Below are 26813 nucleotides of genomic sequence, written 5' to 3' on the forward strand. Positions count from 1 at the left end.
CATTTGTCCAGTAAGAAGCAGCAAATACGTTAAACTAATACTGGTAAGGCTTTGTAATTACATTCCTCTTTGTCAGCGTAGAAAATGTTACAATGGCTGAGATTGTTTGTGAACATTATTTAGTCGAGACAAGACGATTCTAAGAAGGCAATTCAACCGTATTTTTTTCTCCCCACAAAATTTTTTTGCTTCAAATTTCAAGTGTTTCATTTATTTATTTATTTATTTTTCTCAGAGAAATACATTTCCTGTCATTTATGTTTGCAAAAGCAATAAAAAAGAAAAGAATTGCATTGGATCAAGGCGGGTCAGAGTAGCTCTTAGTTCAAACAACAGCTCCTGTTTGTGATCATTTTCCAGGTATCGGCTCAAAACTGCTCGGTAAGAAACTCGCGAGAAATGAGAGTCATTTCATTTCTTGCGAGCCCTGGTGTGAAGAGTAAATGCCTTTTCATTAACAGCTTTGGGGAGAGCATATTGCCCCAGTAATACAATAATGTGGGGATTTGCTTTAATGCTGTTTGTGTTTGTAAGAAATGCACTAAATGTGAAATTCTTTATGAAGTTGTTTTGCGTTGAACGGAGTAGCAGCTGTGGGCCATTTTTATCCTTTAGCATGCAGACATACAAAATAGGGCAATATACCTCGCATTCTGCTTATCTATCTAATTGGAATCTGTATTTTTTTGCTTACTTTCTCTTGCAGTCATTGCCTTAGTGATTCAACTTTGTTAATCCCTCTAGGCATGATTGAGTCATTCTCCCACTACTATGAAATGTCCTACAACATATTGTGTGGTCTCGGTGTAGTACATTCTTTATTTCTTACTTAAGAGTGAAAATGAGACCATTAATATTTAGGACTTGAAGGAATATCTGGTCAGTCCAGTTCCCTCAGAAAACATTTGTCATCTTTAAAAATCTTTGGAAACTGAAATCTGTTTAATGAGCTTGGGTATTATACAACCCTTGAGCAGAAATGCATAAGGCTTCTATAAAACACTGGAACTTGCGTAAAGAGAGTCCCTATGAAAGTCAAATCCGGGATTTGACAAAGCTATAGGGATCCTTAAAATAAACTTGCTCTCCCCTCTCTCTCTCCATCCCACAGGGCTTAGTTCAAGACAAAATGTCTGACAGAATTGTGGCATGTGTCTGGTAAAGAGGAATATTTCCCCTTAGTCATCTTCTGTTTGAATAAATCTGTGTAAAACCTCTGGTGCTATCAAACTTTCTGACTGCAGTCCCCAGTCTTGTACGGCAATGGGTAATGCTTTCCACATATGCCACTCAAGTTCGTCTGCTTTAAGGTGGCAAGAAAATGCAAAACCCTCTCGTAAAAGAAAAGAAAATAGTGCCCGCAGTATTTTTAAACATGTTTTTTTTCTTATGAAAAAAGTAGAAGGCTTATGTTACTTTCTAAACCATAAAAAAACCTCTGACCTTGGGAATAGAAAACAATATATACATCAGATATGTACATATGTATTCCCCTTCTGAGTGTTTTTGTGTTCCTTATTAAAATTAAACTTGTCATTCAACACTCCCTGAAAGCAGGTGAGGCATTTAGGTTATATAGGTTATTTTCATGCATACCCAGTGATAATATTTGCCACATCTATCTGTGCCTTTTTATTCTAAAAGGATCCCTCTTTCTTTCTTTCTTTCTTTCTTTCTTTCTTTCTTTCTTTCTTTCTTTCTTTCTTTCTTTCCTTCTCAGAACTATCGCAGGTATCTGTCAAGAAACTGTTCATCACGTTAATTTGAACAATGTTACCCTCCAAGGATGTTAAAAGGCACACATAAGCACAAGTCCCTAATCTCTTCTGACAGATGTAGCTATAGGGGCTCCTATGTTTGAGGTGCCATGAAATTATCAATGTCAGCTTGCAGCAAGACAGAATGTTTTAGGCAGAGGACACACAGATTTCTCCCCATACTCCTCTCTCTTTCTCGAAAGTTTCTTGTTCTTTTTTTTCCCCCCTCCAGTCTGTTTTTTTTCCATCACACAGTAAATACTGAATAATTTGTCTTCCACAAATTATTTAGTACTTACAAACACCACAGTCCAGTGCCACAATAGGAAATGAGCTGCCAAGGAATTCTTTTGCAATTAACAAGTGAACAGTCAACAAAACCCACCCAAAAAACAAAAACAAAATTATTTTACACAGATGGATAAATACGCGAAGAGTTGGGATTGAAATGTTACTCCGCCCATAAAATGTACACCAGCATGCCTGATGTTTTTAGTTGTCTGTCCACTAGAAGTAACAAAAATCACTACTCTTCCTACAGTATTGATCTTTGATTAAACCTAAACGCATTGATCACCTAGTGGGTACTGACTACTTTTATGGGCAATAACATGTAAATTGTAATAGATCATGAGTCAGATAAGCTGTTATATCAGTGGCGTTACCACAGTTTACAATCCAGAAAACCGTGTGTCTAAAACCAAGAGGCTGTCTCTGGGTTTTGCACAAACTGTGTAATATTCTGGGGTCTCTGAGGAAGGACATTCAATTGAAATGATCTGAAATCTGGGGGACTATCTTTTAAAAAGAACAGTTTTTTGTTAGACATACCAACACAATATTGTTTTCTCTACCAATCCTGCTTGCCATATTTGCTTCCGTGCAAGTTTTCCCATTTCCCCAAATGTAATTTAAAGTGGTCCAGAGATGCATCGGAAGATGACATTGAAAGTGAAGAAGCATTAATCTTAGTCGGGAAAGACTTAGATTTCCACATATTATTATTTATCACACCGCTCGTATCCAAGTAAATTATGTTACCTTGTTGCTCCAGTATCTCAGACTTGGATTTATTCAGAACGTGTTTAGGTTAAATCCTGTGTCTAAGTAGCACTGAATTCCAAGTTACATTACATCATCAGTGGCAGCTTTTGTCATATTTCATTACATGTTGTACCATATAAACTATAAAGCTGCGTTACATTAACATTTAATCATATATATTTCTACGTATGTGTTTTCATCTTTATTGCAGGCCTGGAGTTTGCCTATTCTGCAGCCCCCAAGTCCATGCAGAGTGCCATCATGGGGCTTTTCTTTTTCTTTTCTGGGATTGGATCCTTTGTGGGCTCCGGATTGCTGGCTATTGTCTCCCTCAAGTCAATTGGCTGGATGTCATCCCATAGAGACTTCGGTAAGAGATATTTTAGCTCATGATAATTCCAATTTGGCAGGTACGTCGCACGTACCGTGATCAAGAGGTAGAGAACTCGACTGAAGCAGATAGCACGTGTGTGCGTGCACCTGTATGTTTGTGGAAGTGTAAGCGCACACATATGTCTGTGCGTGTTTTTGTATTATTGAAAAATGTGGTCCTGGAACCATTTGGTGTAGGTGAAGCTACCACAAAGGCGAAGACTTCAAGCACTTGTGCTTAAACTTGAAATAAAAGCTGGTTTTCTTTTCAACCTGTTCTCATCACTTCATCATTATCAAAACACACAGTAGTGACGTGATTCTCAGCGCTATCTGTAAGTCACCTGTCACCTCTTTTGCCAAGCATCCTGTTAGGTACCCAGTGCTAGACCACATACTATTGTATTCCCACATCGACTTTAGGTATAAAACCACAAGAGAGGCATCGATTCAGACTGCCTGAAATTAATCTTCCAGGAACATAGCTTAAGAATGTTCAAAAGCTTGAGCTAATTTAAAATCCACTTAAAGACTTTGTAAATTATACACAGAAAGGAGGGGGACAACACCCTGCACAGGTCTCTTGTTTTAAGAGTGTTTCACATTATAAATAGACATGTCAGACTAACGACAAAAGGTTTGTGTAAATCTGTCCGAGTGCTAGAATGAATAGCGTGGTGGTGGCAGCAGATGGATGGACTCCCAGTGAGTAGAGGCTCCCCACCCAGATGCACTTTTCCCTGAGCATTCAGTAAATAAGCCAACACTGTAAATTGTTTATCCACAAACACCTAATAGCTCATTAATACAGTGTACCGACAGGTAGGGTGGTACTTCTGATGATGTTAGCACTAGAAAATGCTTTGCATGCCTCATATATCCAGCTCAGCCGTGCATAACTTGAGGGGAAGGTAAGCTAAAGTTGTTCTGCCCGTAAGACTCCCTTTGCTTTCCAAAAAAAGAAGGTGAACTGCAGAAATGGAACAAAACACCCTCCTGGCCACTGATTAAAGACATACGGCACAAAGCTTAGGCATTACGTACAGTCAGGGTTTATGCTGTTTGTTATTGTGGCTGTTTTTCACATTTTGTTGGATGCTAGCTTTTTTCCACATCTCCTGGCTCTCTACGTGGAAAAGATTCAGCTTATTTCCATGGCTGCAGGCAACATGGCGTGCGGTAAACAGCGTCTTGGGTGAGCTGTGCCGAGCTGTACTGACCTGCACAGGCCTGAAGACAGACAGCAGCATTAATCACAGGCTGGGGGTCTGATTACATAGGCCTGTTCCTCTTAAGTAAAGCTGTCCCTCGAGCATTACATGGAGATGGCGCTGCTAGTTTGGCATCACACTGGTAGATGCTCAGCCCTCCTGTCATGCTGTAGCTCTATCATCCCCCTTCTCTGCACAAGCCTCTGTTAGTCAGTGTAGGTAAAATGTCACAGAGAGAATTCAGCTTTCTCCTTGTTTTGCAGATTCAAACTTTCGGTTTGGTAAAGAAGTCAGGGACGATCATGGCTGATTTGTGTTTTCATATTTTTAAAAGACAAGATCAAAGAAGGTACCAAAACCTTAGATGACCATTAATTAGACACTTAAAGGTTTAACTAAGAAGGTACAGTGGCTGTAATATAACTGCACACGGCAGTAGCATAACAAAGTATTCAACCTCATATTTACTTCTTTTTTCCCCCTAAACTAAACTGTGTCACGTATTTTTTTTTAAAAACTAAAGGTTAAACCTGCGTAAACACAGCTTCTTATGTGAGAAAGCATGCCAGAAAAATAGTGTATCCAGTATGAATGTGTGGACACATTTGCATTGTGACAAAAGGTTCGCAAACTTGCACCTAAATCTCATTGTGCACCCCTGTTACCATCAGCAGACTGAAACAGAAAGACTGTGGTACTCAGAATATTACTTGTAACTGTGGTTAAAGGATATATCTATTTGCAACTCCTTAATTCTCACATTGAAATAGGTTTGAAACATATTATAGAAGAACTTGTGAAATCCAATTATTGCTTTTGGTTGTGATGCGCCATCACAATATTTCTGCAAGCACAAGAGCATCATTTTTGCCCAGTGTGTTTTGGTTAGTGGAGTCAAAAATAGACACGTGTTGAGGTGACAGAGACTTGTCATTCCTTGCATCTGTTGAGACTTGCTCTTGGGAAGTTTTAAGAGGTTTGGCTATTCCTGCTGTTCGCTCTTGTTCCAGTAATCTTTGTTGCTGTGGGTCGTTGAGCTGTGGAGTTTGAGAGCCTCCTAAATAGCTTTGTAACCCTTTCCAGATGATTGTCTTTTATGTCCCTTCTTTATCTCATCAGGGACTTCTTATGATTTGGCAGTGTGCTACAAAGTAAATGTGTGTAAGCTGTGATCCCGAAAATGTTTTGTTTAAGCGGTAATTGCACTGAACATGGATGGTGGTCATCAGGCCAGAGTGTGTTTAGCCCAGCTACTAGCGTTACCAGAGGTGCCCGTGGCTCAGATGTTAGAAGGGGTTGACTACCACTCACCGATCGGAATATTCTCAGGCAAGATATTGACCCCCAACTTGCACCTGATGCCTGAGTGTGAATGATGGAACAGTGCACCTCGCCATAGCACTGTATGAATAAATGTTTAAGGGTAAATAAGATTTGTAGTGGGAAGGGGACAACTTGAGTAGAAAGGCACTATATATAAACCAGTCCATTTACTGGTCAGTTATTGTTTAAAAGTCTTAGAAACTAAGGGAGCACATAAGCCTCTTTTTCATCACTAAAATACAATTAGCAAGTAAAATGTGTTTACAAAGGACTTTCTGACAACACTGTAAGCGTTTGGTTTTAAAATTTTAAATTATATTTGTTTTTTGAATAGTAGTGTAGTTCCCTTTTTATTTCCAGTAATTTTCTGCATCACAGAGATAGTTATAGCACTCGTCCAAGATTTAAATGGCTTAAATGATATGCAAGTCATTCTATTGCTCATCTTAAGAAGGAATCTGCAGTCTCGTGCATGCTCCAACCCTGGGATGGGCAACATTTTTCCTCACGGAGCCTGCCTCATTTGGACAGAGTCAGCAAAGAGCCAGTCATTGAAAATTTTCTATTATCTTTTTAATTTTCTGCCCAGTTATGACCTATTTTGCTGAGTGAGCTTCTCTTCACTTGTGCAGCTCAAACGTCAATGCCACTGCAGATGAGTCTTTAGTTTTTAGATGTTCTTCTTTGTTTGTTTTCTGTGTGTGATAATCCTTAAAACCTGCTCTTGTTCTTGGGGTGAATGACCCTGTGTGTGTGCAACTGAAGGACACGGCAGTGGTCCGCAGAGTGCTTTATGCAACATTTTAGCTCTCAAACTTGAAACCTTTCAAGCTCGTGTTGAAATTATTGATCCCTTAAATCTCACAACAAATTGTATTCCACCGTAGTTACATCTGGTTGAGTAGTCATCCATCACATTCTCTCATTGGTATTTTTATAGGTCTGGTATAAAAACACTGCAGCTACTTTTATTCTCAGGCTAAGTCAGTCAAGCATCAGCCTTTACGCTCTATGCAATATTATCCTTTACACAAGAGAAGGCTTTTGTCTTTAGATAATGGCGCTTGCATTTAATTCCCCTTCCCTTTTGTGTAGGTTTTATTCACTGTTAGTGAATGGTTTTTGTGAATTTCTGTAGTCACGTGACAGGAAATGGCCTTTTCTTTTACCAGCATTCAAGTCCTGGCTGATGTTATGTCAGATGTCTGGCACATGTTCCGATATTCACAGCGAGCTGACGTTCGCACATCCTGTTGGGCCGGGCTTCGTGAAATGTCAGGGTGTTAATAGAAGCCTCTAGTGTCAGATCTGTAGAATTTAACATAAACTCTGTCTGAAAGGACTGTGCAGGTCTGTATACACGCCAGAAGTAATAGGGGGCGCATACATATGGTTAGCCTGTTGTAGCAACCTCAGGATCAATCATGAAGTCTTCCAAGCTGGCAGAGAGCTGCAGAAAATAATATTTATTGCTGAAGCAAACATGCATCGATTCTTTCCCCCGATTTCATTCTCAGGCTGAAGATGGCATTGAAGTCACTGGAGCATTAAAATGTTGGGTTATAATACCGAAGGTCTGGATCAATTGATCCATTTTCAAACATTAAATTGATATTGACCCATTTCATTTCGACTCACATGGTCTCCTCAAGCCCACTTGCAGGTAAATTATCCCACAAGTTTACAACGCTCCAGTATTGGATGGGTGACCCCTCCTGTTTGCGGCATTCAGTCTAATCACAACCTTGAAATTTACTAACTCAGAGCTGCCAAACAGATCCTCTAAACATGGCAACATTTTAGTAACAAGTGTATCAGCAGTACTACTCTTTTTCTCCCGTCACTACCTCGCTTTGAATTAAATTTTCATACATCTGTCAAATGTTTATCAGCTTTATTAATGCGTGCTTTTTCTAAGTATGTCCTTGTTTGGTCTTGTGCTGCTGTAATTAGTTTTTTATATTTTTCAAAAGTGCTTTGCAGCCAAGTGGGCCCTGGAGAGGGGTGGAGCTTGAATGTAATTTAAGATTTAGCTAAACGATGGGATTTTTATGAAGTGGGGTTGTTGCTCCTGCCTGTTCTGTTGCATTGTGTGGTGCAGGTTAGGGTTTAAGGTTTTTTTTTCCTCCCTCCATTAAGAAACTGATGGTTCCCGTTAGACGCCTCTAGAGTCTTTAGTGTTGCTGGCTGATTGTTGCTTGTAGCTTAAAAGATTGGCAAAAAAAAGCTGAAGGGTCAAAGCATTTGCCAGTAAGTAATTGGATGTATAATTACCATAAGACTTTTGAAACTCAGGCTATAAATACTACATAACACATTTTTTGTTTGCTACTAGGAACTTTATACCAGTTTATCTATTTATTACACTGATATTATATGAGATCTGTGTCTAAGCATATTTCTGGCAGCTCAAATAAAACAAGACCAGCTCAAAAGTGTTTGAGGCACTTGCTTTTGCACTTGTACTGCACATCCAAGAAACAACAGTGGTGACACGTGATGCTTAGATTAAATTTTCCTTGATACCAATTTTCCGTCACTTTTTATATCTTGATAAAATCTTTCCCTGTTTTCATCGCTGATATCTCCCAGATTTTGTGGTGAAAAAAGTTGAGATGAGAATGTGAAAAGTGCATCTTCAGTGACATTTTTTTTAGCTGGTGGACTTTCAGCATGTTTCCACAACCTCAGCATAATTTTCTGCTCTTTGATTTCCAAGAAAACTCTGGATAACCTGTGTGAATGATTCCCAATGTGCTGCTTCAGTTAGCGTCAGTGTCCTTTGGAAGTTATTGTCAATTATAAGTTCAGGGATTTCAGGACCAACAAAAACACCTTCCTTAATTTTGGCTTCACTTTTCGGGAGATCAGAGTTTGTTCTTAAATGCTGAAATGCATCGCTGTTTCTGTCAGTTCATCTTATTTGTCCAACATTTGGAATACTATAACTTAAAAAACGTGATGTTTGAGATCAAAGCATTTTTCAGATTTGGAGTCAGCAAGTGAAATTTGTTGAAGTAAACATGAAAAAATCCCAGTAGCAAAGTGCTTGTTGGCCAGTGAGTGCTTTTATATTGAAAACTTAGCAGATTTTAAAGCATACTGCATTACCAGTAATAATCCAAGGGCTTTAATTTTAAAAGCCAACACACACCTGTGCCCTCGTGCTTTGGTTCAGTCACACTAGGGTAAAAATAGGATAGCAATCTCCTTGGACGAAGTTGTGCTTGATTTTTTGATTAGTGTTAAAAATGTGCTCAGAGGAGTGAGACAAAAGATGAAAATTTATGATTGACCTTTAGTGGGCAAGTAGATGGCAATCCTCTTAGATGCCTACAGATAAAAATACTGTATTGGGTATAAAGAAGATATCATTTAAAAGAAAACTGAGTTCACCTCAATTTGGTGATAAATTGATGGTTAAAGCACATTTTAAGAATTTTGCAGCTTCTTCCAAGCTGTCATTCAGTTGGCACATTCTAGCCCTCCCATCCATTTCAATGGGAGAACTTTTGGGCATATTTTTTCTCCCAACAATTGATTAAATACTTTGAAAACCGTAAACATATGTTCGAAAACAATAGGTTGCATCAAAACCTTGCACTATTTTCAGTACTGCTCCAAAAAATTGGATGTTACTTTTTTTTACCAGCAGCAGTTTTCATTCTGGTAGATTTGCAAAACTAGAACAACGTTTGTGATCCAGTCATCTGTTAGAATATTATTAAAGCTACTTTAAGGTTTTGGTTTTTTGATTTTTTTTTTTACTTTAAATTGAAGGAAACTTTAGTAAAATCTTGGTTTGTTGCAGGCCGAGCACCCGGGAGCAAACTCAGAGGTTGTTGAATATGTTTCTGTAGACCTTGCACTTATTTTTCTATGGTCTATATCCTACATTAAATGGGTCATATTTTAGTAAACACTCTTGTTATTACTATTGAGCATGTATATGTGTTCCCATACATCATTTGTATGCTATATTACTTTATGCAATACTGCTTTGTGAATTAAGACTACCGCAGCAGACTCTTCTTTGTTTACCATCTGTGAATTATCGATTGAAAATCTAAGTACCTTCACCGCGCTAACCCCTCTCCTTTCATGCCCTGCTGTCAAACACATTGTTTTTTCATCTTCATGAATTATTTAAACACTGTCTTGGTTTTTGATCTATTTCTCACAATTTACACCCTTGACCAAATTAAGATGACATCACAAAATAAGCTAAAACTTCAGCCCGGGTCAAAGTCATCAGCTGCGTCTTTGTTCCTTGATCAAAGGTTTCAAGCTATAGAAACAGCCCAGTGCACAGGGCATTGACGAGGAGTCGCTCCTGAGGGATGTATCCTATCGTAGCAGCGCTGCTTTGTTCGCCTTAATGTCTAATTATCCACAAGAACGTGCGTACAGCACAGCGAGTGGGAATATGGCCATCTGTATTTGCACAATGTGCACGGTGTTATCTGATGAGCTCTGCCACAAATTCTGCTCTTTGATTAGAAGGAACTTGAAGCTGTGGATCGCACCTCTGCAGTGAGTTGTGGCTTTTCTGTAAAAACCTTTTTATGTAAAACTGGCATTGTTTTGTAAGTCACAGCTGTTCATTTGTTCATTATTATTTATAAATTATGGCGGGTCAGATGGACAGATTTATGTATGCATTTGTTAAGTCATCTTGCCCTCCAGTATTCTCAAAGCACCCATATGTTTGACTGCCTGTCCTCCATAATCCCTTCTTTGATTTATTTCTATTTTTTTTTATATTTTTAGTGAGCAGTAAGGACCGACGGCAGTTGATCTAAGACTTGAGGCCAGGCTGAAATCAATGAACATCCTTAAAGGAAGAGGGCTAATTTTCAATAATTTCTAGAAAAGTTAAGTTACACAGACATTTAACTGGCTGTGTAAGCACGACAGCATTTTAGTTGGTGCAGAACATTCAGCAGTCACTCAGTTGCCTGGAACGCACTGTGCGATCCACCCTTAAAACCTCACCTGATTTAAATTTGGCAGCTCACTCGTCGAGTGTCTCTGGACTGCCTTCAGTGTAGCTGTTCTTTGGAGATCACTGTAAGTTCTGTTCTGTCGTCTTGCACTTGTGCTTTGGTAATGTGTGCTGGATCTCCTCCAGTGCAACCTTCAACTTGAATTTCAGTTTGTGGAGTGGAGTCACAGGGAGTCTGTGAATCTAGCAAGTAGAATGGGTAAACAAAGCATTGTGAGCTGTCTTACATTGGCATGCACCACAGTTAGGTTTCTTTCCGCTTAATATCTTCCCTCAGATGCCACAGTACGCCAACCTCAACGTGGCGGCTGAATTCATGGGGCAACGATATGAGTGATAGAGAAAAGGAAAAGGCTCTGACTGTGACAGCCGTGGAAATTGTTAACTCTTCAAGTGAAAACTCTGCTTTGGTGTCTGGGTCACAGTCTTAAACCCAGCTCTCATATGATTTTCAATACAGAGGTCTGGTCCGTTTGACACACGTTGATATTTGAGGTCCGTGGTAATATCCCAGAGCACACATGCAAGTGGTTATGGCCAAAGTCCCTAACATTTATGATAGCTAAGGTAGAGAAGGAGAATGACATCTTCAATAATTGATTAAAAAGTCAAATATTTTTGTGGTATTAAAATTAGATTTACCTGATTTTGTTTAATATGTCTGTGTTTAATATTCTAATGAACCTCATGTGATTAAAGGTCCTTGTTATATTTCTTCTTATTTTCAGTCATCATCCTAATATTGTACAAAAAAGACAGTTTAAAGCAACATACTGTGAACTACACATTCTGTATTCTCTGTGTATGTTTGTGTTGTGTTTTGTGTTTAGACTAAAGGCTCAACCTCACTGTGTGTTAGAACTGCTGACTTTAAACGTAATCTCAGTGATTCAGTAAGTGAGTGCATGCCTGCAGCACACTGTTCATGTTTCTTAATTGCTCAGTAAAATCATTAGAAAAGTAAAAGAATGAAATAAATGAAAAATCTTAGACCATATGCTGTATACCATATACTACCTTAACCTAGGGGCCTGTTAACTTTAAACTGACAGGCATAATTAGACTCCACGTGAGTACACAGAACTTGACTTAATTCAGACGCTTATCTAATTAAAATCAAGCCTGCTTCTCCGTCAGATTACTCTGGGCTTCACATTTCCACATTTATAGATAATAATAATAATAATAATAATAATAGCCTAAAAATCCCTCCGTGTCCAGCAGAGTAGTTCACAGCATCGTCTCATGCTGTTGGCTGAAAGTCAATTGATCTGTCTCGCACGGTCATTTGTACAAAAAGCTGCTTTAATGCCAATCCAATTGTCACCATACTTGACCAGCGAAACCAACTGTATCGGCTTTGCCCTTCATGTAAACCCCTAGCATGACCAAAACAGGATTTGTTTTAAGCTGTCCTCTCGAGCTTTGTCGCTGAATGAGAATGGCCACTTCAGCCAACAGTGTAGCAAATGCTAAGACAGTCAAAGTTGGCCGATGTCGGGCTGGATTTGCCAAATCCATTAGGAATAAATGTGCAGGGAATGTCGGCAAATACCATCACTGCTTCCTCTTTGTCTTCTGCAACCCTCTGCTTTGTCTTTTTGTCTTCTCTTCCTGGCTCCAAAATAGAAAAGAAAGTCCCACAGATCACAGTGGAAGCATCAGTTTATTTTTTCCACCTTTCTTTTTTTTCTCTTTTCTTTAATCACATCCCAGTCCCACCAGGAACAAAAATCGCTTTAATGCCGATGAAAGACTCCTGGGCTGGAATCATAGCTGAGGGCTTGCATTGCTCTGTTGCTTCAATACCGCTTTCCTTTATCAGCGCTGAAGTGTGGGGTCAATTGTCTTCACTTTCACAAGATTTCACAATGGTGAAATGAGAAGTAACAAGCCCTCAGCCCCCCCACTCACTCGCTCCATCCTAATTCCTGACAGAATCGTGTTTCCTTAACATGCTCACTTCAAGCACCCCTTTTATGTCTGCTGAACACACAGCAACCTGACACAGTTGCAAGCTCGTGGCCATTTACCTTTGCCTTTGGTATTCTTTTAACGTGGAGAAGTACTTTGTGACAAAGAACCCTCCTGCTGTCACCCTCCGAATATGTTGCAATGCTTTTGTTCTCCAGATTTCCATATTTGTCTTCTTTTTTTTTTTTCCTTCATGCAGCTCCCAACTTTTTAAGAGTTACATGAATGCCAGTTTCATCGTGCACATTCTCAGCTAAACTCTCACATATTCTATTAATAACATGTCCTTATTTTGTTCTCTTGCAGGTAATATCAATGACTGCTCTCTGCATTACTACTTCTTCCTCTTGGCGGGGATCCAGGGCGTCACATTGCTGGTGTTCCTTATTATCTCGGTCAAGTACGACAAGCAGAAAGCCAGAGCAGGGCTTCAGCAGCAGAGACGCGCTTCCTCTTGACCCAACACGGCTGCACATTCATAAACTTGCAGCCCACTATGGTCACCCCCTCGTCAGATCACTCAGTGCTCTAAGAACCCCTTATTAATTATAATACAGCAGTTTGAGCGAAGAAGTTGTAACTGTCATAACTACACCCTTTTTTATGTAAGATTTAGTTTTAAAGTGCTTTGGATATCCAGTAATTTCCAGATTTCCTGGTAATGGGTTTGAAATCACTGGGTGACTGCAGCAATACCACTTTCAGTACAGAGATTAACTATTCATACTGTACTTGCTTACTTCTGTGCGCGTGTCTGCCCCTGTTGCCTTTCTTTGATCATTTGCACTTAGGAAACGGTGCCATAAAATGTGATCCCTTTGAATATTTTCAAAGTTGTTTTACAGATATTTGTGTTTGTGTTATCTAACAGAGACAGTTCATTTCACTTATTCTGGTACGACACATCAGTATTTAAATCATTTAGGTCCTTAAGCTTAATCTCGGGTATTCGTGCATTAAATGTTCTCGAGAATCAGCACCATTTCATTCCCATTCACGCAGTATCTTGGAAGAGATCGCACCAAAAGGGGAATTGGTTTCGATGGTAATTTTGAAACAGTCCCTTAAATTATTGCTGTTCAAGATGCCGATTGTTGGAGAAGATTTCAAACAAACACATTTTTTGTTTGATCAGTCACTGTAAAGCCACTTTAATCTACCCTGTAAATGCTCAGATAGCACTCTACATGACTCATACATACATACATACATAAATACATACATGCCTCCTCATGTCAGAAATACTCCACAACTCCTGTGACGCTTCGGTTTTACATTTCTGGTCAAGCTGCAAAATCGAATATCTTCAATGTTAGATTAACAGAACCCAACAAAAAAATCTCTGTATTTAGACTTGTGGCATTAATGCTCGGATCACAGTGAAATGGATGCATAACAGTTAAAAAATGTAACGCATTCACAGTGATGCCATCTCAGTACTGAGAAATTCATAACATTTGTGACATTATTTACATTATTTCGAATCATTTGCTGTCAGAAACGTTTACGGCTTTGCAGCTTTACCAGAAATTCTGTTTTGTTTTGTTATATTTATAAGACTGTGATTCATTTGTTTTACTTTTATACTATTAAGTGTGTGTGTGTGCACCATCGTCTGTGCGTTTTCAATCCTCAGAATTAAGCCGAACACATGAAGGAAGAAAACTCAGGGCTCTCTAGGAATCGTGTCATGTGACATAAAGCTCCTGGAAATGTAAACCTGCCTTCGGGAGCTCAGAACAGTCGTCGTCATTTATGATCCGAACTAAATGAAGTTACGTTTGCGTTGTTGTATATTTAAAAGAAGAAAAAAAAGCTAGATTCTATCTCACTGACAGTATGAAACACCTCTTCAAGTGATTATTTTTTTCTGTTTGCGTTTATTTGATCAGATAATTATGTGTTCTTGTTCTATTGCTTACTGTATGTGTAATTATGTTGTCATCTCAGTCACATCAAAAAAAAGTCCTGTTACATTTCAGTATGGTACAGAACTGTGATAATGTTTTGTAGTGTTATGTGTTCCCATTAATAAAGTGTATTATTTTGTGACTTCTCTTTGTCATTTTCAGCCAGTGCCTAAATAAAGAAGAACTTTTGAAGCTAACAAAGTTGTCTGTCACATCACTGTACTGGTTAGTTTCCACTCATGCAATCACAGCTTTGTTGCACAACTTCCAGATCTGTAAGTTTATTACACGAGACACAAATGTTTTATTGATAAGACAGGAAGGACATGTTCCAATCCTGTGTTTTAAATTCAGGCAGCATGGCGACACCGTTGTTGACATGTGAATCACGGATCGTGCTTTTAACAGCCTGCTTTCATGATTAGGGTCATGGTTTGTTGGTCCTAAGGCAAACTCAAAGTGGAATGCCTGAATTATTTATATTACAACAAACACGCCCTGTAGCTTGCTGTAGGGGGAAAAGGTTGCTAACACAGAGGTGTAAAGCCTCATTTTGCATTCCTGTTGGGGGTGGAAGCACCATATTTCTTCTTAGTTTCATCATTGAAATCAGCGTCATCACAGATCAGTTTTTAATGGTAAGGCCTGCCAGCCGTGAGGCTCGGGGAGGGCCGTTTCCTGTTTAATTTGGTCAGAGCGCCCATGAAGCAGTGACTGAGCAGACAGCTTGATGTTTCAAAACCAACACAATGCCTTGAGGTCATAATTCTAGCGTGGTGGCTTGTTTCACATGTACAGAGGAATTTCTGACACATCATAGCGGTTGTGGAAGCAGAACTGGGGAAAAAACACATAGATGTAGTTTTGACGCTGGCCTCCTCGTATTTTAAGATGATGGTGCGAGTAAACAACAGTTCCTCTGAGAACCTTCTGAATGCTCTTTATCTTTCATTGAATTCATAGCCTCCAGCATTTATACAATTCCTAAGTCAGTAGTTCTTCCTGCAAATCAAATGCTTCTTTGTGACTGACAATTTTCTGCCACGTGAGCGTGCAGTGTCTCTGTTTTCAGTCAGCTGCTCACTTGTGGTTGCAAACTATCAAAATGGCAACGACCAAAATGCTGAGATTGAGGCTTCATAAGTGGAACGAGAGTGAGCCTATGTCCAGGTTGCTGGGAAGGGCAGGGGCATTTAATTCTGGCATCGTAAACCATTTGTATTGTCTTTGATAGTAGGTGGATGGATCACTTTAGACCAAGAAGACTGAACATATTCAAGTCATTAAAAAACAACAACAAAAAAAAAAACCCCACTATTCTTGTAAATGTTCTGGTTATATGTTCAAGTTCAGAATATTTTCTTAACATTACATTACATTCACAGCAGTAACATAATAAATATTTAAGGCCTCTCTTTTTTCTCTGGGGTGGTGTCACAAATTGCAGCTTGGCTACAACCATCTTTTATATGCAGTCTATAATGGAAACTCAATTTGTTTTCTGCCTTTAGCGATCATTATGTTAAAGTGAGAGTCTTGCAATGGTTTCACATCAGATACAGCTAATACAAAAATACTTTACCTGCTCACAAGTCATTGCTGTATTACATGATTGGATGAGTACTTAGTTCTAGGTGTTGTCTTTTTTTTAAACTCTGTCTTGGTTTTGAAACTACCAAACAGAAGCGCCAAAACCCTTCGGGGTACACTTGAGACTGGGTCCAAATGTTAGAGTCAGACTCCCATATGGGTCATTCCATTTAAAATCAGTGCGGGCCTTCTGCTCGACTGGATCTGATTTGCATAAAAAATACATGGTACAAAGTTTGGAAATATATAATGATTCCTGTGAAATTCTAGCTTCATATATTAAATACTTTGCAAGATATAGTTTTTTGAAAATGATGCGTTGATCCATTTTCTTTCATCCACGTTTTCATTCAGTATTATCATCTTTAATAGTTAATGAGATATTCAGGATCCTACCTTGCTTCAGATTTCAATGTCCCAAAAAATGGTCTGAATGTGGCTGAATGTATATATTTTGAAAAGTACTCTATATCTCAAGCTAAAATCTCACAGTAACCATAATAAGTGTTCAAACTTTGGGCCATAAAATGTTTATGTATCTTAGAGATGGTTGTCCAGAAAATGTTCTGATTCGAGATGTGATGCAATGCCTCACTTTACTATATATTCTGGGACAAAGTGGAGTGTTGATCTCTGCCATCTCTCTCCACCTGTAGGACGGCTCCATGGGATTAGATTTCCTTTGAACTCACCCCTTTGAATTAAAGGACAAAAGTTAGCGCTAGCTTACAACAACACCAAATGATAATATGTGGCCCCAAAAAAACTCAAACTGGCAACAGTTGGCCAAGACACTAAAATTAAGGCTTTAAAACAGGACTTTACAAACAATATGGATGTAGCTGAATCCCTGTTCTGTCTGCAGTCTGTGCGACACAGTTGTGATAAAAGATCAAGTAAAAGACGAAAGACTTCCAGAAACTGAAGATTAAATTATGACTGTAATTTTTAATTAGAGGCACTATTACTCCAAGTATCTTTAGTACTAAGCAGACATGTATCAAACAGTATTTCCTTGCGAAAAAAAAGAAAAAAGGTTTAATCCCATAAAGAGTTTTCATTTGTGAATTCTGGTCTGTGCGTCTCCATACTTCTCAATTAAGACCACTGTGCGTGCTGTATGTCAATGATTTTTCAGGGGCGCGCGGCGGGCTAATCTACAGAATGTTAAGCTGCTTTTAATTGTATTACTGAGTCTTACCTGTGTAATGAGCGGCCATCAGATGCTCCCTAAGATGTTGCTCCAGTAATTGGAGGATTAGGAGGTATCGCTGCATGTTAATTAGGATAAGCTAATGCACACACAACGTTTAAGAAAACAGCCAAGCAGACAAATCACTCATCTCTAAGTACTCATCATCAGCATTTACCTCGAACTAATCACGCGGCATCCTGGAGTCCGGGGAATCTAAGTGGGACAAGGGGCGGGTTGTTAAACTCGTGTCTGATATGTTTCTGAAATGCCACACCAACGAAGAAGTCGTGCTGAGGATAACATAACCTCTCCCAATCTCTTGTTCCAGAAAATGTGCTTGTCTTGTCGCTTGTAAGACTGATTTCTGTAGGACCGAGCGAGGCGGCAGGTGAGGATGTTCATTCAGACAGATGATGTGTGAAATAAGCAACCGTAAAAACGCTTTAACAGCGTACATCCATCTGGATTTACGGCATCAGCCTTAGTTATTATGTGCATGCCCCGTGGTTTAGAGTATCCTATTTGTGCAGAATGGGACTTGACTCCCATAAAACAGTACAGGTATCAAGATAAATCTTTTTAGCCACTCTGAGGAGTACCATTTGTGCCAGGTGTATCTTGGTAGCCCTCTGACCTTCTGTTGTTCTTCAGCAGGAAGAAAAATTCCTCAGCCTCCCTGAGAGCACTGCCTGATATGTCGCTCCCCTGTGCATGTTGCCCTTACTAGTGGGCCAATACATCTAAATGACATGGCTGGGTGCTCGAGTCATGCTGCTGAGCCTTTCGCCAGCTACTGTAGTTGTTTATAGCTGCTGGAGTTCTGAGTTATCGCTGATACTCTGTACCTGTGAGCTTGTGCTGAGATCACTTTGTTGGTTCTGGAGGCCAAAAATACCTGCACAGGGTTGTTTATTTCTTACTTTCAAGAAATCCCATAAAAAAAGACAAAAACTAATTAACTGACTACAAATGAATAATCTCCACAACTAACACACTAGCACATTTTTTCTGTGCCACAGAGACCCTCTTTTGTCCAAAAGGATAAACACTCGCTGCTGCACTGGGTGATGTCTTCATTATAAGAAACACGCGCACTCTTGGTTGTTTTGAAGCACTCCGACACAAATTATTTCATGATGTACTCACTCATTCGTTTACTAAGTGTGCAGTTGAATCAGTCTCTAACAGATGTACAATTTACTTACTTTTATTTGGAAAAAACATATTTGTGACCTTTTTTTTTTTTCTTTTAGAGCTTTACATCTTGTGGGTAGGGACTTTGCCTGAGAGACCTTACAAAGATGGTAAGACAAGGGAACATTTGTTCATGTGTGCTGTGGTGTTTATCTTCCCAATGTGGTCTGCTGGTCAGGTGGGAGATTGTGTTTACAGGAGACAGATTTGGCACAGGGGCGTTGTAAACAATGTTGCCTCTAGTTCCCTGCGACTCCATCTGTAAGAATCGGTCGGACCGGAATGTCAAGCCGACCTCGTTGGCTGTTTCTTCGCTCCTCTCCAGCGGGGTGGTTGTGTACATTTAGCTGTCGTGAACCTGCTGTGAACTGACGGTAAAATGAATTCAGATGAAGCAACATAAATCAAACAGCGAATAATCATTTGGAAATTGCAAATACGGGCTCGGCACATTAGGACCACAGGGAGCACAGCCAACCATTAGTGAGAGTTTGTTGGTCTCACATCATCAATTTAATTAAAAATCCATTTAAGATGGAAGCCTGGGGAAGCTTTTTTTTTTCTCCTTTCCCTTTTCATGAAGTCAAGACTTCAAGGCCAACAAAAATGAGACTTGAGTTAACATGCTCCATGAACCGAAGTGAATACAGCCATTATATTTCGTGTGCTACATCCCAGCAGGTATGAGCACATCCACAACTGGAGCCCAAGGGGGTGAATGTGGTGTGCCTTTAATGGGTTGTATTGCTTTTACTTGAAGAGGCTGAAGCCACCAACAGTGGTTGCAGAAAGAGAGTTGCAGTGGTGTTTTAATTAACCGGGGTCCTCCATCAATCATTACCCTTGTGGCTGGCAGTTAAATCCCTCCCATATCTACACAGGCATTCCTCGCCCTTCATGGTCCACCGACTGAGCGCAGCAGCTGTGACCCCCGCTTCAGTCCCCTGGAGATAACGCTAAAGCCACAGAAGCAGGAAAACCCCACAAAATGAAGCGGATCACGACATGGTGACAGAACATAATTGTTTGTGTGTATCACGGTGTGTGTGCGTGTTACATTGCTCATAGATGTCTTAATTTTTTTCTACTTGAATTACCCCAGTTTAGAAATATCAGCACTTAAAACACTGCAACACCAGAAAACATTAGTTATACATTTAAAAAATAATGCATATTATTACATATTCTTCTTTGATACGGGTTAGCTAAGAAAATTATGTTACCTGTATGTTTTTGTAGTAGCATTTACTGCCAGTTAGCCGCAACAAAAACTTTTTTGCTAGCAGATTGCTACTATTACTTATAGTTTGCATGAAAGAGGCTAACTTGTCTGCTAACGCTCACCAACTACTCGCTAAATGGTAGTGAAACAGAGAGTGTTAGTCTTCAAAGTAAAAATTTGACCTTTTGAAATGTGTCAGATGCAGCAGGCACAACCTAAGTCTACTACTGCTCCTGTAGAAGTTAGCAAGTCTTTACAGACAAGCTGGTGTCTTCCGTGCAAACTACAGTTGATTGGGGCAATTTGCTAGCGACCAAAGTAATCATGAATAGGTTTTCGGTCCAACAGTCAGCAATGACTGACCAACCAGTTGGGGGAAACACATTTCCCTTAGCAACTAAAGATTGCTTGGGGGTCTTCTGTGACTGGGGCCTCTGTAGTATGATGTTTAAGCTAATGTGCGGACATGAAAATGGTATAAACCTTCTCAGCTGACACACGATAAGGGAAATAGGCAGAAAAATAGCCGGAAAAGCTGCTAAACCTCTGTGTAGGTATCTGGTGGGGCTCCATTTAGTGCCGAATGCTGACAGAAGTAAGCTATTCTATACGACATCCCCAATTCTACTCAAGGTAGCGCCACTATTTGCTGAAACGAATAATATTGACAATGCCCCTGATTAACAACCTGATTCATACTGCGGCAACAGTTAACATAATGTGAACATTTCTCTGCTTGATGGAAAATAATAACACACTCACGCACACACAATTCCCCAACACCACTGTGATGATAATAACGTTCACTGAGCAAAATGCAATTTTTCAGCCGACTGCCCTTGTTTAGGAAGTTTTCAGAGAAGATTATTATTTGTGCAATTATCTGAATAATAAAAGATCCACTTCCAAAAAAAGGTAATATTTCCTACCTTGCGTGTAATTATGGGACAGAGGTGTTAACTGGTATTTTCTTCAAACCTTGAAAAACTTTTAACTGAGAGGGCGGTATTGGGAAATGTCACATTATCATGATGGTCAGCCATTTGGTTTAAAAGCTCCTTCACATATACTGGCTGTGGTGTCAGGGTACTGGATTGTAATGGACAAGATGAGAGTATTGATGCTTTTCTTCACTGGCCAGCATTAAACGAGATTAGATTGTGTTGTTGCTTGTAGGTAAATTACATCTTATAAATAGTCTTTGATACAAAGATCAGTGTGTAATTGGCTTCACCTTCTCCAATCTAAAGACTCAATGCCTCACAATGCTGCAGTCAATAAAAGCTGATGCACACTCTTGACATTACTGTGTATTCCTTAAATGTTATGAAAATACAATATACAGAGCAACAGTACAATGCTTTGGAGATTGTTCAGTATATACATAACAGGTCGTATGCCTTGCTAAGGAGGATGACAATGAACTGGAAAGTTGTGCCATTCTTGTTTTTCTTCCCCCCCCCCGAACAACATGCAGATTTGTCTTGACTTGCTTTGGCCTTTCCAGAACTCTCATGTAAGAAATCCAAAATTGATACAGAACTTCCAAAGCCATTTAATGTGCACACACACACTCGGAATATCTATCTAGTCACGTCACTGTTCGTTTTAAACTCTATATGCTTTGCTGCAGATCAGTTCTGGGATCCTTGCACGATTCTAAATCGTGTAATAATAAAACAATGTTTAAGTGGCAACCATCTGACAAACAAAAGAACCACCTCATGTTTTTTGTCAGTGATTTATCATCAGTCATATGTGGAATCATGACATTTCTCGCAAAGTTTAATGACCCTTTGGCAGTTTGGGTTGATTCTGAAGTAAATTTACTCCTCGATCACCAACTGTGGATCTGGTTTCTGTTGAGACCCACTCTCCGCTGGCTGGAAGGCATATGGGTGAGTTTGTCACAAGTGCACACAGTACATTATGCCACCTCTTTTAAAGCACTGTCATTTAACCTTTCCATGTAACTGCGCAACTCCTTGGAGTCTCCAAGCTGCACGTCTTGACACACCCACTTAATGTCATGGCTGTGGCTTCCAGTCAGTGTGCTAACAGTGGGGTAGCTATTGTCCAAGGGGATAGTGGTGAACGTGGTAAACTTAACTCGCTTTCTCTTGGTGGTGGGGGAGTCTCCTTTGCTGTCCTTGGCTATGCAGCCTGTGTCCGCCGCCCGATGCACTTGGCTCGGCACGCTCTTCTGGGAAGAGCCTCCGTTCAGTAAGTGGCTGCCCTCCTCGAGGCCGCTGCTTGAGTCTATCATGGAGGTCTGTTCTTCCTGCTGAGGCGAAAGGCTGATTTGGCTCTCCAGCAGCTCGGCCTCGTTCCCCAGCCACACCCAGTCGTGAGCATGGTTCATGTTTTCCTGGCCCTCGATGGAGAGCTCCTTGTGACGGTATTTGAGCGTATAGGAAATGCAGTTAATAAGAAAGACCAGGATGGCGAGGCAGAAGACCCCGAGCAAGGCGTACATGCCAATTTCTAGGTCTGTGAGCCCTCGGGCAGTCTGAATGAGCTCGTCGTCCACATTGCGACCACGGGGTAGATCTACTTGTGCGGGGAAGTCAGCAAAGTCAATTGGTATGCTCTGGCTACCATCCACTGAAAGTTTATCCCCATTGGGTCTGCGGATTATTGCGCTTCTCGTTGTGGTGGCTCTCTTCAGCACACCATCCTCCATGTCAGAGATCGAACTACCGTAATAGTGTGTGTCAAGGCCAGTCCTGTCCTGGGAGGAGAGCCTGCCCCTGTTCTCCATATCATCTCCATCAGGACCATAGTCGCTGCTCCCTCCCCTTGAGCTGTCACTATGGCCAAACTTCACCCTGATGTTGCAGTTCCCCGCAGCTATAATGCTGCGTCGCTTGAACTTCTGGCACACTTCACTAACAGTCATTTCCATCCTGACCAGCAGGCCTTGACCCTCTGCCTCCGTCACAATGACAGGCCATTTCCAGGAAGGGTCCTGCTGCACTGTCACGACTTCCTCGTCTAGTGAAGTGGCTGTCAGGACAAAAAAGTCCGGATTGTAGAGGTCTAGCGGAGCCACAGAGCCGTCACTGAACTGTAGCCAGGCACTAATCAAGGCCTCCTACAAAAGAGGTAGAGAGAGAGAGGCAGGATTGTCAGACATTACAAAGGATTGAAATGATGCTGTAAAAATACTGCATAGAGCATAATTTCATGGAAACAGATCATTTTCAACAGGTTAGCTCTGAAACTCCCCTTGCTTGTTCCGCCGGCTTTAACTTATGGGAGTATAGTGAATTGTTCAAATGAGCTGCATAATGATTATTTGGATTCAGTGTTCCTTTAGTCAAGCTCACTAAGTTGTGGTTAAGCTACCTCAGCAGCTATTTTCTCTCAGCCAAGGGGCAGAAAAGATCAAACAGTTACTTTAAATATTGTTCATGCCACTGAGGCTTCGCCATACATGGGTGTCGTGAAGCCGCCTACTACTGCAGTTTCACAATTTGCATTTTAATATCACCAAGAGACAAATCCCCCAAAGGCGCACAAGTATATAGATTCCCACAGTGGTCTGTCAATGCTCCTTATATTAGTAACACCAGAGGTCTTGCAAGCGCAGTGCTGTCTGCTTATCCCCACACTCTATGTAAGAAGATAGAGCTGATAAATAGCCTTCATGCCCTCAGTCAGAAAAAAGGGTGAAGTGGAATAGTTCGGGGCAGCTCGGAGAGCTCACTGGAGAGCTTGATCAAAGAAGCCACAGCGAGAGTAGCTGCAGCAAATTATAAAGAAAAGCAAACATGACAGAATTGCAAAGTTCAGATTTTAAGTCGAAATTTTGTACAGTACTGTGGTGTTGCTTGAGCTTGCTCTGAGATTAAACTTCTGTTTCCATTAGATAACCAAAGAGAAGCGCTGCGTTACATGCTTTCAAGCCTTTGAGTTAATATATGAGTGCCGTAAAAAGAACAGACTAGCCAAGACATAGAAGAAAAAAATGTACATCTATTCAGGAAAGTAAATAATATAACAAAATTAATTAAAAAAGAGGAACTACAAATAGAAGTAAATGAAAAAGCTTAGCATTTTTCTATTTTTGTATTGTTTTTGCTATTCATTAAAGAATCAAGCTGCCAGGCTGAAGCTATGGGCTTGCCCACCAGCTTAAATGTTAAGAGAGGCTATGCCAATGGACTGCCAGCCCTCAGGCTGCACTATGCTCACAAGCTTTGGAAGCCATGACAATAAGACTCTGCTGAAGTTTCTGATAATCCTAAAACAGCGGTCCCCAACTCTCACGGCCAAGTCGTTTGGTACCAGGCCGCGAGAGTTGAGGCTCGGGTGTGAAATGTATGGTTTTCAGGGGTTTTATAGGTTTTTATTGTTATTTTTTAATTGTTTTGATCATTAACTTGGTTTCCCAGGGTCTTTTCTCTTGTGTTAAGAATAAATCTTCTTTTTCTTTGGTACGGTAGTGGTTTTTTTTGTTTATTTATCCACGACACAAGGCCGTTCCGTGAAAATATTGTTGGACATAAACCGGTCTGTGGCCCAAAAAAGGTTGGGGCTGCTGTCCTAAGACATCCAGCTTGTCTCAAAGCAGCGCTCCTCATGTAGATAACTTTTTATAATCTCTCACTTATTTTCTTTTTCTTTTGCACATTTAGACAGTTAAGGATAGTGTAATGCAAACAAAAAATAACTTTATAGAGACCCTAAAAGTATTTGAGTTGGCGATTGAGCACTTTTGGCTTCAGCTGATATTTATATAAAAAAATTATTTCATCTAATTAAGAGTAATTTAATATTCTAGGTGATAATAATTGCCAATGTAAAACAAATGAACATAATTATCTGCCTTAATCAGATCTGTCTAAATGGTCTGTGAATAATTTTCATCTAGTAGAGAAGAATCAGCGCTCACTTTTGTAAAGGAGGCTCTGAGGAGAAATGAGCTGTTAAGTAAAATCACATAGAAGTCTCTTATACGTGGGTCTGCACCAAATTATTATCTTCTTTTTCTGCTAACCTGCTAATTATCCACTCATTTGATCCATTAATCATTTTATCTATTAAAACACATGAAAGTGTTGACTATAATTTTCTGCAGCTTAAGGAAATGGAAAGATGATAATAAGATATTAGGTATGACAAAGAAAATTAGATTTGAGGAGCATCGACTATCAAATATTTGATTTTGATGGATAACTGATAACATGATTAATAGAAAATCACAGTTGATTAACGATTATTCGTTGGTTTTACTTTTTATCTTATTAAAACACCTCCACTTTCTGTATGCAACAAAGGCACTGTAAGTGTCAAAACTGAATCACTTCCAGTAACTACATTACGTCTAAGTTGAATAGTAGGGTATTTAAGCAGTTTAAATGAATATAATTGTAACTGCATATAATATTTTGTGCCAAGGAACAATGATTTTTAAACTGGACTCTTTCCATACCTGTTGACATTATGCAATCTATTTCACACTGTCTGAGCTGCCACAGAAACTCAGATTCCAGTTGATAACCCCACCCCAACCACAATCTTTGAAGCACTTGTCTGTTTTTTGTGCAAGTATTGCAATGCCCACTGTGTCATTTTAAGACAGTGGCCTCTGCAGATCTGATGAGTTGCATGTGGCTCTTTATGTTCCCCCTGATTGCAGCAGAATGTGTTTCAAGCGATATTTTCTTTGGTCATCAGTCAACTAAAATATCTTTTCCTATCTTTACGACGTTTTACAATCAGGTTTTCAGATTTTCTCCTTTCCCTGTAGAGCCATCTGAACATTTTTCACATAATTCACTCTGGCTTGCCAAAAGTGGAAAAATGTTGCCTGTACTGATGAGTCTCAATTTCTGCTGTTAGTGTCAGAATTTGAATAAACAATATGAGCGAATTACTCCATCATGCCTTTTGTTAACAATTCAGCCTGCCGGTGTTATATTCAAATGGGGGATATTTTCTGGGCACATTTTGGGCTCCTTAGTACCAACTGAGCATCACTTAAACACAGCAGCCTACTTGAGTATTGCTGCTGACCATGTCCATTTATGACCACAAAGTGTCCATCTTCTGATGGCTGCTTCCCTCAGAATAACACACCAAAAGTCAAATAAATCCAAACTTGTTCTTGAACATGACGGCGAGTTCACTGTACTCTCATGCTCTTCACAGTCTCCAGATCTCAATCTAAGAGAGCTTTTTTGGGATTTGATGGAACGGCAGATTTGGATCAAAGATGTGCAGCTGACAAATCTGCAGCGACTGTGTGATGCTGTCATGTTAATATGGACCACAATCTCAGAGGAATGTTTCCTAGCACCTTACTGAATTCATGCCATGAAAAATTGTGCAGTTCCAAAGACAAAAAGGAGGTCCAGCCCACTATTAACAAGATATACCTAATAAAATGGCAGGTGAGTGTATAAATTTATATGAATTTGCTCATTCAATTAGACAATATGTTTTCAAACTTGTGAGCCAATAACCCTTACGCATATTAAATGTAGTTTTGTGGTTTTTAATTTCTTAAAGCATTCTGACCTGTTTGGAGCTCTGCAAGACTTCCTGTGTGGTTGTAGTAGCCAGGATGGCCCGGTTACTTCCCGGACTGAGCTGCAGGCTCATGGAAAGGCCTGTCACCAACTGGACTCCCAACTCTGTGATGGTCACTTTGTCATCCACCACTGTGATAGTCTTCTCTGCCAGGATTGAGTCTGATAAAGGAGACAACACCTGAAAAAGTGAAGAAAAACAAGGAGAGAGATGACAGATTACCATGGAGACATTAAAGTAAAAAAGGCAAATAATTACATTTTTCTTTGACGGTATTCTTCACGAATACACGCAGTAACCTGTCACATTTGGTACGAACAATTATAGATGCTACTCAACAGCAGTGACTCAACCTAGTGTATAGCCTGTTGATGAAGGCTTTATGATTTCCTGCTCTAAACACTGAGGCCTGGGAGGTCTTTCCCAAGAGAAATCAGCAGCAACAGCAAACAGAAACGGATGGAGCAGAAAGAAAACAG

The 26813-nt window shown here is 40.0% G+C and overlaps 2 protein-coding genes across 3 annotated transcripts in view; one reads left to right on the forward strand and one right to left on the reverse strand.

Annotated features, from left to right (window-relative positions):
- The window catches only part of slc15a4 (solute carrier family 15 member 4), a 30210-nt gene extending 15413 nt beyond the window's left edge, over positions 1 to 14797 (forward strand). For both annotated transcript variants that reach the window (XM_085293773.1, XM_085293772.1), the window contains exons 8-9: positions 3013 to 3171; positions 12993 to 14797. In XM_085293773.1, the coding sequence (XP_085149899.1) occupies positions 3013 to 3171; positions 12993 to 13144 (311 nt within the window). In that variant the 3' untranslated portion in view covers positions 13145 to 14797. The remainder of the gene's footprint in view (positions 1 to 3012; positions 3172 to 12992) is intronic.
- A 6297-nt stretch (positions 14798 to 21094) lies between these two features.
- Positions 21095 to 26813, reverse strand: part of LOC146562210 (transmembrane protein 132C) — a 180489-nt gene continuing 174770 nt past the window's right edge. The window contains exons 8-9 of the mRNA XM_085293775.1: positions 26323 to 26514; positions 21095 to 22891 (exon numbers count right to left, since the gene is read on the reverse strand). Of these exons, the coding sequence (XP_085149901.1) occupies positions 21725 to 22891; positions 26323 to 26514 (1359 nt within the window). The 3' untranslated portion in view covers positions 21095 to 21724. The remainder of the gene's footprint in view (positions 22892 to 26322; positions 26515 to 26813) is intronic.

Source organism: Mchenga conophoros, linkage group LG12 (assembly GCF_057382185.1).
Source record: "Mchenga conophoros isolate Kocher_MC1m ecotype Shallow Benthic linkage group LG12, M_conophoros_male_GT1.1, whole genome shotgun sequence".
Lineage (NCBI taxonomy): Eukaryota > Metazoa > Chordata > Actinopteri > Cichliformes > Cichlidae > Mchenga > Mchenga conophoros.